Here is a 12,461-nt window from a genome sequence, read left to right on the forward strand (position 1 = left end):
AAGGTGCATTAGGGCAGACAATGGCTGCTAAAATGTTTGCATCCAAATCTAACAGTGCTGTTTCCTTGAACCCAATAGCCAAAATCAGTGAGGCAGCCCACAGGGTCAGCCAAAAACATTCTGCTGCCAGAGGCAAAGGACAAGATGGTGCATACAAACGGGCACTCGAATCTTCCTTCAACCTTGGCAATGAGACAATATCTTCAACTGCACAGAGGGGGCAGCAGGCTAGTTCAGGAGGTACAGGGCAGCTTGCTCAACTCTGTTTGCTACACTCACCTGACCAATGGCTATCTCTCTCTGTCGTAGGGCCGGTCTTGGCAACTCAGAGCAAGGCAATTCATTCACCACATTTACAAATGAAAGTTCCCAGTTTTATTACTTATCCTCTTCCTGTCCTTTTAACAACTGTTCAATGCACATCAGTTAAGCAAGCGAAGCTTTCCCAAAAACTTTATCTCCGTGGCTGGAAGAAAAAGAAGTCCTGCATGTCTGCCTGTTGGGCTGCTGGTAGAGCATGAGAAGAGGGCCAGTAATGATGCTACCTGCCACCATGATTGCCGTGCAAAGGCAGGACTGGTGCTGCAGGTGAGGGGAGAGAGAAAGAGAGTGGTTGAGCTCTGGCCTGCTCCTGTGGGCTGTAACTCTGTCTCCCATTTCCTGGCGACACCCCCCAGCTCAGGTTGCTTATGCATTTCCCATTGTAGACTCCCAATTGCTTCTTTTCTTTCCTTCTCTTTAATTGTGATGCTCTCGGGAGCCAGACACTATCTGGGGCCTTTGTTCCTTGCTTAGAGCAATCTCCCTAGCTTTGATCTCCATTTCAGGGCCTCCTTTTCTTAAGGCCATTCTCCAGGAACAAAACCCAGCAAAGCCAGAAATCTAAGACTCACTTTGAGCAGTGAGCCTTCCGCCCACCTGCTTTGTCTGTAAAGCATCCCCAGAAGCTAAGAGGTGCGTGGGGAGGGGGGAGGGAGGAAGTATGACTTGCGTTCTTGACAGATGTGTAGCTTCCATAGCATCTGGCCTGTGCCCTCAGAGTTGAGTTTCCTCCCTCCCTGGGATAAATTGCAAGGTGGCTTCCCAAGGAAAGGGTTGACCCAGCTTCACCTGCTTTCGGCTGTGAGTAAGAATGAGATGATACTTGAGCATTAGCCACAGAATCTCTATTTTCTGCTTTCATCACAACCATTAGGGATTGGGTCAGGCTTCTCCTCACTTTAAATGGGTGGATCCTAAAAACACAGGATTGGGAAGGGAGGGGATATCATGTTCAAATCCAGGTTAATAGAGAGGATCATCAACTTGTATGGTCGTCACACTTTATGCCAAGCAACCAGCTTAAAGTATGACACAAGCGAAGCCCAGGTGTGCCACATAATGATGCTGGTGGTACAACAAACAGCTCCAGGTGCATAAAGTAAGTGATCAGGTGCAGGAGCAACCAAGGCCTGAGTAAGACTGACAACCTATTTCTTGTCTCTGATGACTAGAATGAATGCAGGACTACAATGGTACCTTGGTTTTCGAACTCAATCCGTTTGACTTCCAAAACGTTCGAAAACCAAGGTGCAGTTTCTGATTGGCTGATTGGCCCCGCAAACAATGCCAACAGCTGAAATGGACATTCAGCTTCCGAAAAATGAAAAACATTCACAAACCAGAACACTTACTTCCAGGCTTGCGGTGTTTGGGAACTGATTTGTTCGTCAGCTAAGCTGTTCAGGAATGAAGGTTCGACTGTATAACTCCCCAGCATCCCTAACCACTGGCCATGTGACTGGGCAATGGCACCCACCTGAGAGGTGCTGGAACTAAGAGAAGGAGGGAGGTGATCATGGTGAGTTCCAGCACCTCTTTTTCTAGAAAAATAGCACCGGCTGGGACTGATGGGAGCTGAAGCCCAACAACATCTTGTTGGCCACAGATACCCCATCCCTGCTCCAGAGCAGGTGTGGGGAACCTTTGGTCCTTTATATGTTGCTGAACGACCACTCCCATCATCTTTAGTCATTGGCCATATTGGCTGTGGCTGATGGGAGTCACAGGCCAACAGCATTTGGATGGCCAAGGGCTTCCTACACCACCCACCTTAGAGATTTGGACAAGGTCATAATTCATACATAAAACTTTGGTTCACTTTGTGGAAGTCTGGCTAGTCATGGCCTGGCTAAGCTGGATTGTTGGTTAGCTTTGCTGCTGCTGCAAATGAATCATAGAATCATAGAATCATAGAATCATAGAATCATAGAGTTGGAAGAGACCACAAGGGTCATCGAGTCCAACCCCCTGCCAAGCAGGAAACACCATCAGAGCACTCCTGACATATGGTTGTCAAGCCTCTGCTTAAAGACCTCCAAAGAAGGAGACTCCACCACACTCCTTGGCAGCAAATTCCACTGTCGAACAGCTCTTACTGTCAGGAAGTTCTTCCTAATGTTTAGGTGGAATCTTCTTTCTTGTAGTTTGTATCCATTGCTCCGTGTCCGCTTCTCTGGAGCAGCAGAAAACAACCTTTCTCCCTCCTCTATGTGACATCCTTTTATATATTTGAACATGGCTATCATATCACCCCTTAACCTCCTCTTCTCCAGGCTAAACATGCCCAGCTCCCTTAGCCGATCCTCATAAGGCATTGTTTCCAGGCCTTTGACCATTTTGGTTGCCCTCCTCTGTACACGTTCTAGTTTGTCAGTGTCCTTCTTGAACTGTGGTGCCCAGAACTGGACACAGTACTCCAGGTGAGGTCTGACCAGAGCAGAATACAGTGGCACTATAACTTCCCTTGATCTAGATGCTATACTCCTATTGATGCAGCCCAGAATTGCATTGGCTTTTTTAGCTGCCGCGTCACACTGTTGGCTCATGTTAAGTTTGTGGTCAACCAAGACTCCTAGATCCTTTTCACATGTACTGCTCTCAAGCCAGGTGTCACCCATCTTGTATTTGTGCCTCTCATTTTTTTTGCCCAAGTGCAATACTTTACATTTCTCCCTGTTAAAATTCATCTTGTTTGTTTTGGCCCAGTTCTCTAATCTGTCAAGGTCGTTTTGAAGTGTGATCCTGTCTTCTGGGGTGTTAGCCACCCCTCCCAGTTTGGTGTCATCTGCAAATTTGATCAGGATGCCCTTGAGTCCATCATCCAAGTCGTTGATAAAGATGTTGAATAAGACCGGGCCCAAGACAGAACCCTGTGGCACCCCACTAGTCACTCTTCTCCAGGATGAAGAGGAACCATTGATGAGCACCCTTTGGGTCCGGTCAGTCAGCCAGTTACAAATCCACTGAGTGGTAGCATAGTCAAGACCGCATTTTACCAGCTTCTTTACAAGAATATCATGGGGCACCTTGTCAAATGCCTTGCTGAAATCAAGGTAGACTACATCCACTGCGTTCCCTTCATCTACCAGGCTTGTAATTCTGTCAAAAAATGAGATCAGGTTAGTCTGACATGACTTATTTTTCAGAAATCCATGCTGACTATTGGTGATCACAGCATTCCTTTCTAGGTGCTCACAGATTGTTTGCTTAATGATCTGCTCCAGAATCTTCCCTGGTATTGATGTTAGACTGACTGGGCGGTAATTATTTGGGTCCTCTCTTTTCCCCTTTTTGAAAATAGGGACAACATTTGCCCTCCTCCAGTCTGCCGGGACTTCGCCTGTTCTCCAGGAATTCTCAAAGATGACTGCCAGTGGTTCTGAGATCACATCTGCCAGTTCTTTTAATACTCTTGGATGCAGTTCATCTGGCCCTGGAGACTTGAATACATCTAAACTAGCCAAGTATTCTTGTACTATCTCCTTAGTTATTCTGGGCTGTGTTTCCTCTGCTGAATCATTTCCTCCAAATTCTTCAGGTCGGGCATTGTTTTCTTTATCGGAGAAGACTGAGGCAAAGAAGGCATTGAGGAGTTCAGCCCTTTCTGTGTCCCCTGTTTGCATTTCACCATCTTCTCCTCTGAGTGACCCCACTGTTTCTTTGTTCTTCCTTTTGCTACGAACATACCCATAGAAGCCTTTTTTGTTGCTTTTAACCTCTCTAGCAAGCCTGAGTTCATTCTGTGCTTTAGCTTTTCTGACTTTGTGTCTACACGTGCTGGCTATTTGTTTGAATTCCTCTTTGGTGGTTTCCCCCCTTTTCCATTTTTTGTACACATCCTTTTTTAATCTTAACTCAGTTAAAAGTTCTTTAGATAGCCACCCTGGCTTCTTTAGGCACCTTCCATGTTTCCGTCTCATTGGTATTGCCTGAAGTTGTGCTTTTACTATCTCCCTCTTAACAAACTCCCAGCCATCATGAACTCCCTTTCCTTTTAGTATTACTGTCCATGGGATCTCACCCAGCACTTCCCTAAGTTTTATGAAGTCGGCTTTCTTAAAGTCAAGAAATTGAGTCCTAGTATGCTTGGCTGCTCCTTTCCGTTGTATAGTAAACTTCAGAAGAGCATGATCACTTGCGCCTAATGATCCTTCCACTTCTACCCCATTAACCAGGTCATCGACATTGGTTAGGACCAGATCTAAAATGGCTGTTCCTCTTGTTGCTTCTCCCACTTTCTGGACAATGAAGTTGTCTGCAAGGCCAGTGAGGAATCTGTTTGACCTTATGCTCTTGGCTGAGTTTGACATCCAACAAATATCTGGGTAATTGAAGTCCCCCATTACTACTATCTCCCTTCCTTTTGCATGCTTGGCCATCTGTTCCAGGAAGGCATCATCTATGTCCTCCGTTTGGCTTGGGGATCTATAGTAAACCCCCACAATGAGGTCACTATTATTCTTCTCTCCCTTAATTTTGACCCAAATGCTCTCACTTTGGCTTTGAGGTTCTAAATCTTGGATCTCTTCACAGGTATACACATCCCTGACATATAACGCCACTCCTCCTCCTTTCTTGTCTGGTCTGTTTCTCTGAAATAGATTGTATCCCTCCATTTTTACATTCCAATCGTGGGACTTATCCCACCAGGTTTCAGTGATGCCTATTATGTCATATTTAGTTTGCTGTACCAAGAGCTCAAGCTCATCTTGTTTATTTCCCATGCTTTGTGCATTAGTGTACAGACATTGAAGTCCATTAGTCATTCCCCCGTGTCTCTTATTTAAGGATTTTTTCCTCCCACCACTAGGTCTGCTTGCTGTTTGCTCCATTTGGTCTATGACATTTGGATGATCATCTTCATCAATTAATAGACTCCTACCTTCAGGAGCACTGTCTCCCTCCCCCACATTAGTCAGTTTAAAGCCCTCCTGATGAGGTTTCTTAGTTTTTTGGCAAAAACATTCCTCCCAACCGTTGTGAGGTGCAGCCCATCGCTTGCCAGAAGTCCATCCTCAAGAAACTGCAGTCCGTGATCTAAGAATCCAAACCGTTCCTGTTTACACCATTTGCGAAGCCAGCTGTTTACTTCCACTATTTTCCTCTCTCTCCCTGGGCCACGTCGTTCAACTGGGAGGACAGATGAGATGACGATTTGTGCATTTAATTGCTTCAATTTCCTGCCCAGAGCCTCGTAGTCTCTTTTGATCTTCTGGAGGCTATTGCTTGCAGTGTCATTGGTTCCCACATGAACCAAGAGGAAGGGGTATTTGTCAGTGGGTTTTATGATTCCTTGCAGTCGTTCAGTTACATCTTGGATCTTAGCCCCGGGGAGACAGCACACTTCCCGAGACATCTTGTCAGGCCCACAGATCACTGCTTCTGTTCCCCTCAGTAGGGAATCCCCTATCACCACTACACGCCTTCTCTTAGGTTTGGTCAGGGTTCTTCCGTGAGCGGTCCGTTCCAAGGTCGCCTGCACATTCCCTGAGGACTGACTTTGCTGCTCATCTTCATATACGTGATCGACTGTAATGAGGGAGAGATCCTCAAATGGAGTCTGCTCTTCGTCTTCCATGCTAGGGGAGAGGACCTCAAAGCGATTGTGTATTTCTAGACAATCAGAGCGAACCCTGGGCCTCCTACTTCTTTGAGTCACGTTTCTCCACATATCTGGCTCCTGTGTTGGTGAACTAGCCTCCTTCTCAGGGGAGTCCCCTGTCTCCTCCTTGGTGGAGACGGTGTGCTCTGTTGCTTCCAAGAAGAGCTCCAGCTCTCTAATTCTTTGGAGCGTAGCTACACGTTCCTCCAGTTGCTGGACTTTGTCTTTTAGGAGGGCAATCAACATGCAATTGCTGCACGTAAAGCTGCCTGCAACCTTTGGCAAGATGGCAAACATTGCGCAGGAACCGCAGGCGACTGCAGCTGTTCCCTCCCCCTCCATCTTGAGAATGTGTCGTTGGGCTTGAGACTAGCTCCCCTAAATCTAAAAGATGGTTGAAACTGCCCTGCAAACTGGGCAGTTTGCTGCCCTGCAAACACTGATAAGCTCCTCCCACAGCTAATCACCTGCCTCAACAGAAACCCTGCCCCCTCTGACCTTTGACCAGGGAAAGCAGCTAATCAGCCACAAGAATCACACACACAAGAATCACACACACAAGAAACCCCTTTTGGCTCCTTCTTCAGCCGCTGCCCTGCAAACCTGTTGCTGCCCTGTTGGTCATCTTGGTTGACGTATTCCAAGGCAATGTGTTCCCATGCTGCCATTGTTCGAGTTGGCAGAACAGAGCAGCTCTGTACTCAGCTACTCTCATGCTATGTTGTCATGCTATACTGTCTTGCATCACCCCTCCATGCTAACAGGAAAAAAAGTGGGAGGGGAGCAGGTTGTTCCTTTTTGTCCTAGAGTGTGCCTGACACTTTCCTTGCCTCACTGCTTGTAATTATGAATAAATTAGAGCACCATTGTCCTCTGTAATAGTAATTTATGCACAGCATACCTTTGTTCACCCTCTCTGCTTTCATTCATTTATTTCCAATGGGAGTTGTGCATTTTCTCACATACAGATTGCTATGCATCCCAGTGAGTACGTCATCGTCCCAAACAATCAGTTGCCCTATTTGTTGTTCAGTTGTGTGTGAGCAAATAATTCCCACCATTTAAAACAATAAAGAGGCACAGGTTTTATTGACCTTGGTAAATGTTTAAGCTAGAAGGAAAGGCAGGAATGACTGCAGAGAAGGAAGTGGGAGTAATAGCTACACCTGCATAGTGTCATTAGGTCAAGCAAGCCTATTCCATGGTAGTTGCAGAGGCAGGAGGTATAATGCTTTAATAGGATATACATGTGCAAAATCCAATGTGTGTAGACCTGCATATTCAACTTAATTGGGATATTCCACTCAAAATCTGGGAATACATTGCGCAGTTGGGGAGATATTGGAGAGAGTAACAATACTATGAGTTAGGAAGTGATGTGAGCAGTGCTACAGCCACAGCAGGCATTGTAACCTTCCAATAGTTTGACTTCACCTCCAAAGGCACACTCCTCCATTGTCTCCCAACACAGTCGGATGCCGACAACAACAACAATAACAACAACAACAACAGGAGTGATGTCAGTATTGCTGTCTGTGCCAAGTGTTTTGAATTCTTCTTCACACAATGCCATATGAACCATTAGTTTTTCTTGCCATTGTTTGAAAATAATCCAGCTTTCCTCATCTGGTCCTCTAGAGCTGGATTCATTTGTTCTGTGTCTGAACTCCAGCCTGCAAGCGTAGCCACACTCCCTTGTGAACAATCAAGCTTATTTCCCCACAAATGATTTTGAAGACAGCGCTGAGCTTTTACATTTGAAGTGGCTGTAGCTGAAATATTTCCCCTTGTTTAGTCTAGTAGTTACCATACTCCTAAAACTTATTTAAAATGTTGGCTCTTGGAGAAGTACTGCCTGTCTAAAACCAAACAGAAGTAAGGTTAGCTGTATTTAAAAATTCTTATTTATGTTCCAGAACAAACAAGTGAATAAACAAAATAAAACAACGTAAAGAAATGGGTTTTTAATTGACTGGCTGTTTTGGTAAACTTGTTCTGCTATGTTCTTATCATGTTTTTATTTATTTTTGTTGCTTTAAGCATATACTGAAAAACCAGTATATAAATGAATCACTTCGAGAGTTGATCAGACGTCAGGCTGTTTCCTTTACTTTAAGGATGGTTATTGTGGTTTGGTTGTTCAGGATTGGTTGATAGAAACAAACTATAGTGCACTGAGATTTGCTCAGAGGGCACTGCTACTCACCAATTAGCTTTTGTTCCCTGAAAGGAAACTGCCCTTTCTCCCTTACTCACCCTTAAACCTGGAACTGCTACCCAGCATGCCTCTGTGCAGCCACCTCCATTACTTCCTTCAAATTCCTCCTCAAAACTCATTTTGCCAGGAAGCCTTGTGACTAGAGCCCTCTCCCCTATAACATAACACAGCCTTCACCAACCAATGTTGCCCGCTGCACATTATTGGACTACAACTCCCATAAGTCCCAGGCAGCACAGCGAAGGCTGCTGTAACTAATCCAAAGTATGTTGTGTAACTGGAATATTCTTCCCCTGTTTATAGTTCTACCTCCATTTCTGTCCATTGTTTCCTTGCATTCATTTTTGGATTGAACGTCCCTCGGAACAGGGCTCTCCAATGGAAAGCCTCCATAGACAGCGCTATAGCAGCCTTCTCAAACCTGATGGCCTGCAGATGTTGCTAGACTGCAAATCTGATCCTCTCTAGCCAACATGGCCAATGGTCCAGGGTGGTAGGAGTTTAAACCAGGGGTCAGCAAACTTTTTCAGCAGGGGGCCGGTTCACTGTCCCTCAGACCTTGTGGGGGACCGGACTATATTTTGGAAAAAGAAAAAGAACAAATTCCTATGCCCCACAAATAACCCAGAGATGCATTTTAAATAAAAGGACACATTCTATTCATGTAAAAACATGCTGATTCCCAGACCGTCCGTGGGCTGGATTTAGAAGGCAATTGGGCCTTAGTTTGCCTACCCATGGTTTAACACCACCTGGAGGGCCCCAGGTTCGGGAAGCCTGTACTGTATAGAAATCTGTGCTGTATAGAATAACAATTCGCATCCTTTGTCTTACCACTTCTGTGCTGATTCTGCCTGGATCCATTCAAGCCATGTTTCCCAACAAGTGAAATATTCTACATCTTTCAGTTGTATAAATTTGTTGGTTCCAAAGCCCTCAGCAATCCCTTTCTCTTCTTTTATCTACCTGTCCTTTGGAATTTCCGTCCTGTGTGTGTACTGTAGATGGCAGAGCTGTCCTCTTGATGACTGAGGTACCCTGACAGCAAGATAACCAACCATGGCTTAAGAGGGGTCTACATGACCCAGAAGCTGTAGGTCGGCTCCCTTGGCCAATAAAGCGAGATGAGCGCCGCAATCCCAGAGTCGTCCGCGACTGGACCTAACGGTCAGGGGTCCCTTTTCCTTTACACAGCGGCTCTCACCACAGCGGCTCCCCTACTTTGGAGTACTGTCTGAATTCTGAGAGGCTCTTACAATGTTGACATTTCTTCATCTGTTGGTCAAACATTTTTAGAGAACTGGATTGTGTTGTTGGTCATATTTGCACTTTCAGTATTATGAAGTTTTAATGATCGGATGGTATGTCACCATGATATAAATTTTATGTGTTTGTGGTTTGTAAATACTTGGATAAATAAATAAAACCAGGAAAGTGTTAAATTTCATTTTTTAAAAATGAATAATTTATTATTACAAACCCCTCCCCACATTTTTTCTCTGTTTCAGAGAAACTGGGGAAAGTTGTTTTCATTTACAACAGCATATTTCTTTCAGCATACTCCTCAAGCCTCTTTAAAAAAAAAAAAGTGTCCATTCTAAAAACAGAGTTGAGAGTGAGCCAGTTTAAAGTAGAAAGAATTGGGCATGATGAGACTCAAACTGAGGAGGGGAATCAAATTTACCAAAGAATGTCCTGCAATTTAATCCTAAGCATGTTCAATCACAAGTTAAGCCCCATTGAGTGCAATGGCAGATATTCCCAATACCCCCCTTTCCCAGGGAAAGAATTGCAACACTAGAGGAACCAGAGTTTTGGAGAGAACAAGCCCAGCTCTCAAGAGGGGGCCTAGCAGTGTCAAGAGCCAAGGCAGGAAGTGGAACAGAACAGAATCAGAGGGTGTTGGGGGATAATGATGATAAGTCTTGTCTGCTTTCTGAGAGACGGTTCTTGATGGGCTTACCATGTGGAATATATGGACTGTTATGAAAACATGCTGAATCAAACTAAGAGTGGTCTTAAAACTTCTTCTTCTTTTAGAAATCTCCCAAAACAGGAGCCAGCGTTTTGTGCTAAAGAAATGCACAAATAGGGTAAAATGATTGTATTCACCTTCTGCATTGCGTCTAACCCTCTCTGTATATTGGAGGTAGCCAACATGGTGCCCTGCAAATGTTGCTGGGCTACAGTTGCTGTGATCTCCTCCCACTGGCCATGCTGGCTGGAGCTCATGGGAGCTGTAGTCCACAAAATTTAGAGGGCCACTACATTAGCTGTCCCTACTCTATCCTTTCATCTGGATATCCTCATCCTGCATTAATTAGTCTAATCCATTAACAGTGGAACCCTCTACTCAGAAATAAGCTCTACTGAGTTCAGTGGGACTTACTCCTGGTATCTGATATAGGATTGCAGCCACATAAGCACTTATACAAATAGACAACTCCCCTTGGCATTGAATTCCATAGGTTATTTTTACATTGTGCAAAGAAGTCCTTGAGATATCCTTGAACTAGCTTTCTATTAGTTTCATTAGACTGGATACCACCATTCTTTCGTTCTGTGTAAACATGCTTAGCCTCTTTTTACTCACTCTTGCTGCATCATATAAGGTTTCATAAACTGCCGACGGTTTAAACTTTCCTTCCCTGTGTGCAAGATGATCCATGCTTATTTCAGAGGTGCTTTTGTGAAGAAGATACTGCAGCTTAGTCAGTGCTGTCCTGTTCTTGACGCCATGCGAGCTGGATGAGAATAGGAGACTGCCCAAGTCTGCCTGTGCAAGGGAATCACCCAGACATGTTGCACTGGGGACTGTGTGAGTCTGACAAATTGATTACACAGACCCAGCTGTGCAAGTCCACTGGCACAAGGGTCAAAAACAAGAAGTATCAGGCATGTGGTAGCAGAGAAGCTGGACCATTGGTCTGCCCTGCCCATCACCTTTTTCTACATCATTTCCTGCTGTGTCTCTTTCTGGTACGAAACATCTAGAATGGCACAAGTTATCCAAAAGGTTGTCATACTTGATAAGACCTCTTGATTCCATTATTGTGGTCCCTACGAACTCTGTCAGTGTATGGGAACCTTGAGGTTCTTCAGAATCCCAAAATGCTGAAACCAAGCTAGGTAGTCTCAGGAAAGCTTCTCCCCAACCCCGCCCCTCCAAATCCATCCTGACCGAGGGGATACATGGATACCCGTACTTTTCTGACAGCAGATTTAAGTTCCTTGTAATCAGCTCACTGTTCTTGGCTCTTCTTATTTCCCCACTCTGCTCTTGCTAAGATGCAGCTGCTCATCTCCACATAGGATCACTTCCATCCTGGCTATGCCTACAACACTGTTGTGCTCGGTGCATTCCACCCCTCTAACAAAGAGCGGCAACTTAAACTTGCTTCTGGGTGATGATGTCACGAATGCATTCGTACAGATAAATGTACTTATCCTAGAGAGAGAGAAGCAGAAGGGGGCGGGATAGAGAGATTAGGAGCTCTGCTCTCATCATCTCCCATGGACAATCAAAGAATCTGTAATAATACTCCAAGGTGAAAAGGGAAAACACAGCCAAGGATTGCCATCACAACAGGCCAGGAATTAGGTCCAGGAATTTACAGTGAACTAGGCAAGCATGTTCAGCTAAATCAAACTGCTAATGCAGCAGCAGGGACACAAAAACACACTGTGGAACCCCTTATAGCTGCTCTATGGCTACAGGAAGCATGCAGGCTGCATATGTGAGCATCTCTGCAGCTTGGTCACTAGGGAGGGCCACATTCTTCTCCTCTGGCAATGTCAGGGAGCTCTAACTTGGTGTGTATGTGTGTATGCAATTTAAGTTGTATGGTACACCTGTGCTGCAGCTTTCGGTCTGTGATAAGTCCTGCAATGCACAGGATTTCACTTAGAAGGGCTTGAGCACAATGCCCTCTAGTGGCACAACTGCCACAAAGATCAGCTGATGTGGAAGCAGACTAATACTGTACTGCAGTCTTGGGCATATGTACCTGACATACACAAACATTTTTATGCAGTAAATGTGCATTTGTCCCTCATTTACTGTATAGAGGCTGGACATCTGCCCTAGAGGCAGGACATATTCCCTGCAGAAGATACTGCTGCTGAGACTGCATTTTCCCAGCGCTTCAAATGGTTTGCCTAATGGTCAGGGGTCCCTTTACCTTTACAGAGGAGGAAGCTCAATTGGGCTAGCAAAACTCATTACACTGTCATCCTCTAGTACAACTATTTACTTGAATCCATCCCCCAAAGTCTTTGGAGATTATGAACTCTCCCTATCCTGCATAGCATCAAGACTAC

At 45.1% G+C, this 12,461-nt stretch overlaps 1 protein-coding gene across 5 annotated transcripts in view; it reads right to left on the reverse strand.

The window, feature by feature from the left end:
• Nucleotides 1-9,583: 9,583 nt before the first annotated feature.
• LOC310679267 (receptor-type tyrosine-protein phosphatase V-like) overlaps nt 9,584-12,461 on the reverse strand; it is a 51,800-nt gene continuing 48,922 nt past the window's right edge. For all 5 annotated transcript variants that reach the window (XM_083444217.1, XM_083444220.1, XM_083444221.1 and 2 more), the window contains exon 37: nt 9,584-11,589. In XM_083444217.1, the coding sequence (XP_083300343.1) occupies nt 11,530-11,589 (60 nt within the window). In that variant the 3' untranslated portion in view covers nt 9,584-11,529. The remainder of the gene's footprint in view (nt 11,590-12,461) is intronic.

Source organism: Podarcis tiliguerta (assembly GCF_965153285.1).
Source record: "Podarcis tiliguerta genome assembly, chromosome: 6".
NCBI lineage: Eukaryota > Metazoa > Chordata > Lepidosauria > Squamata > Lacertidae > Podarcis > Podarcis tiliguerta.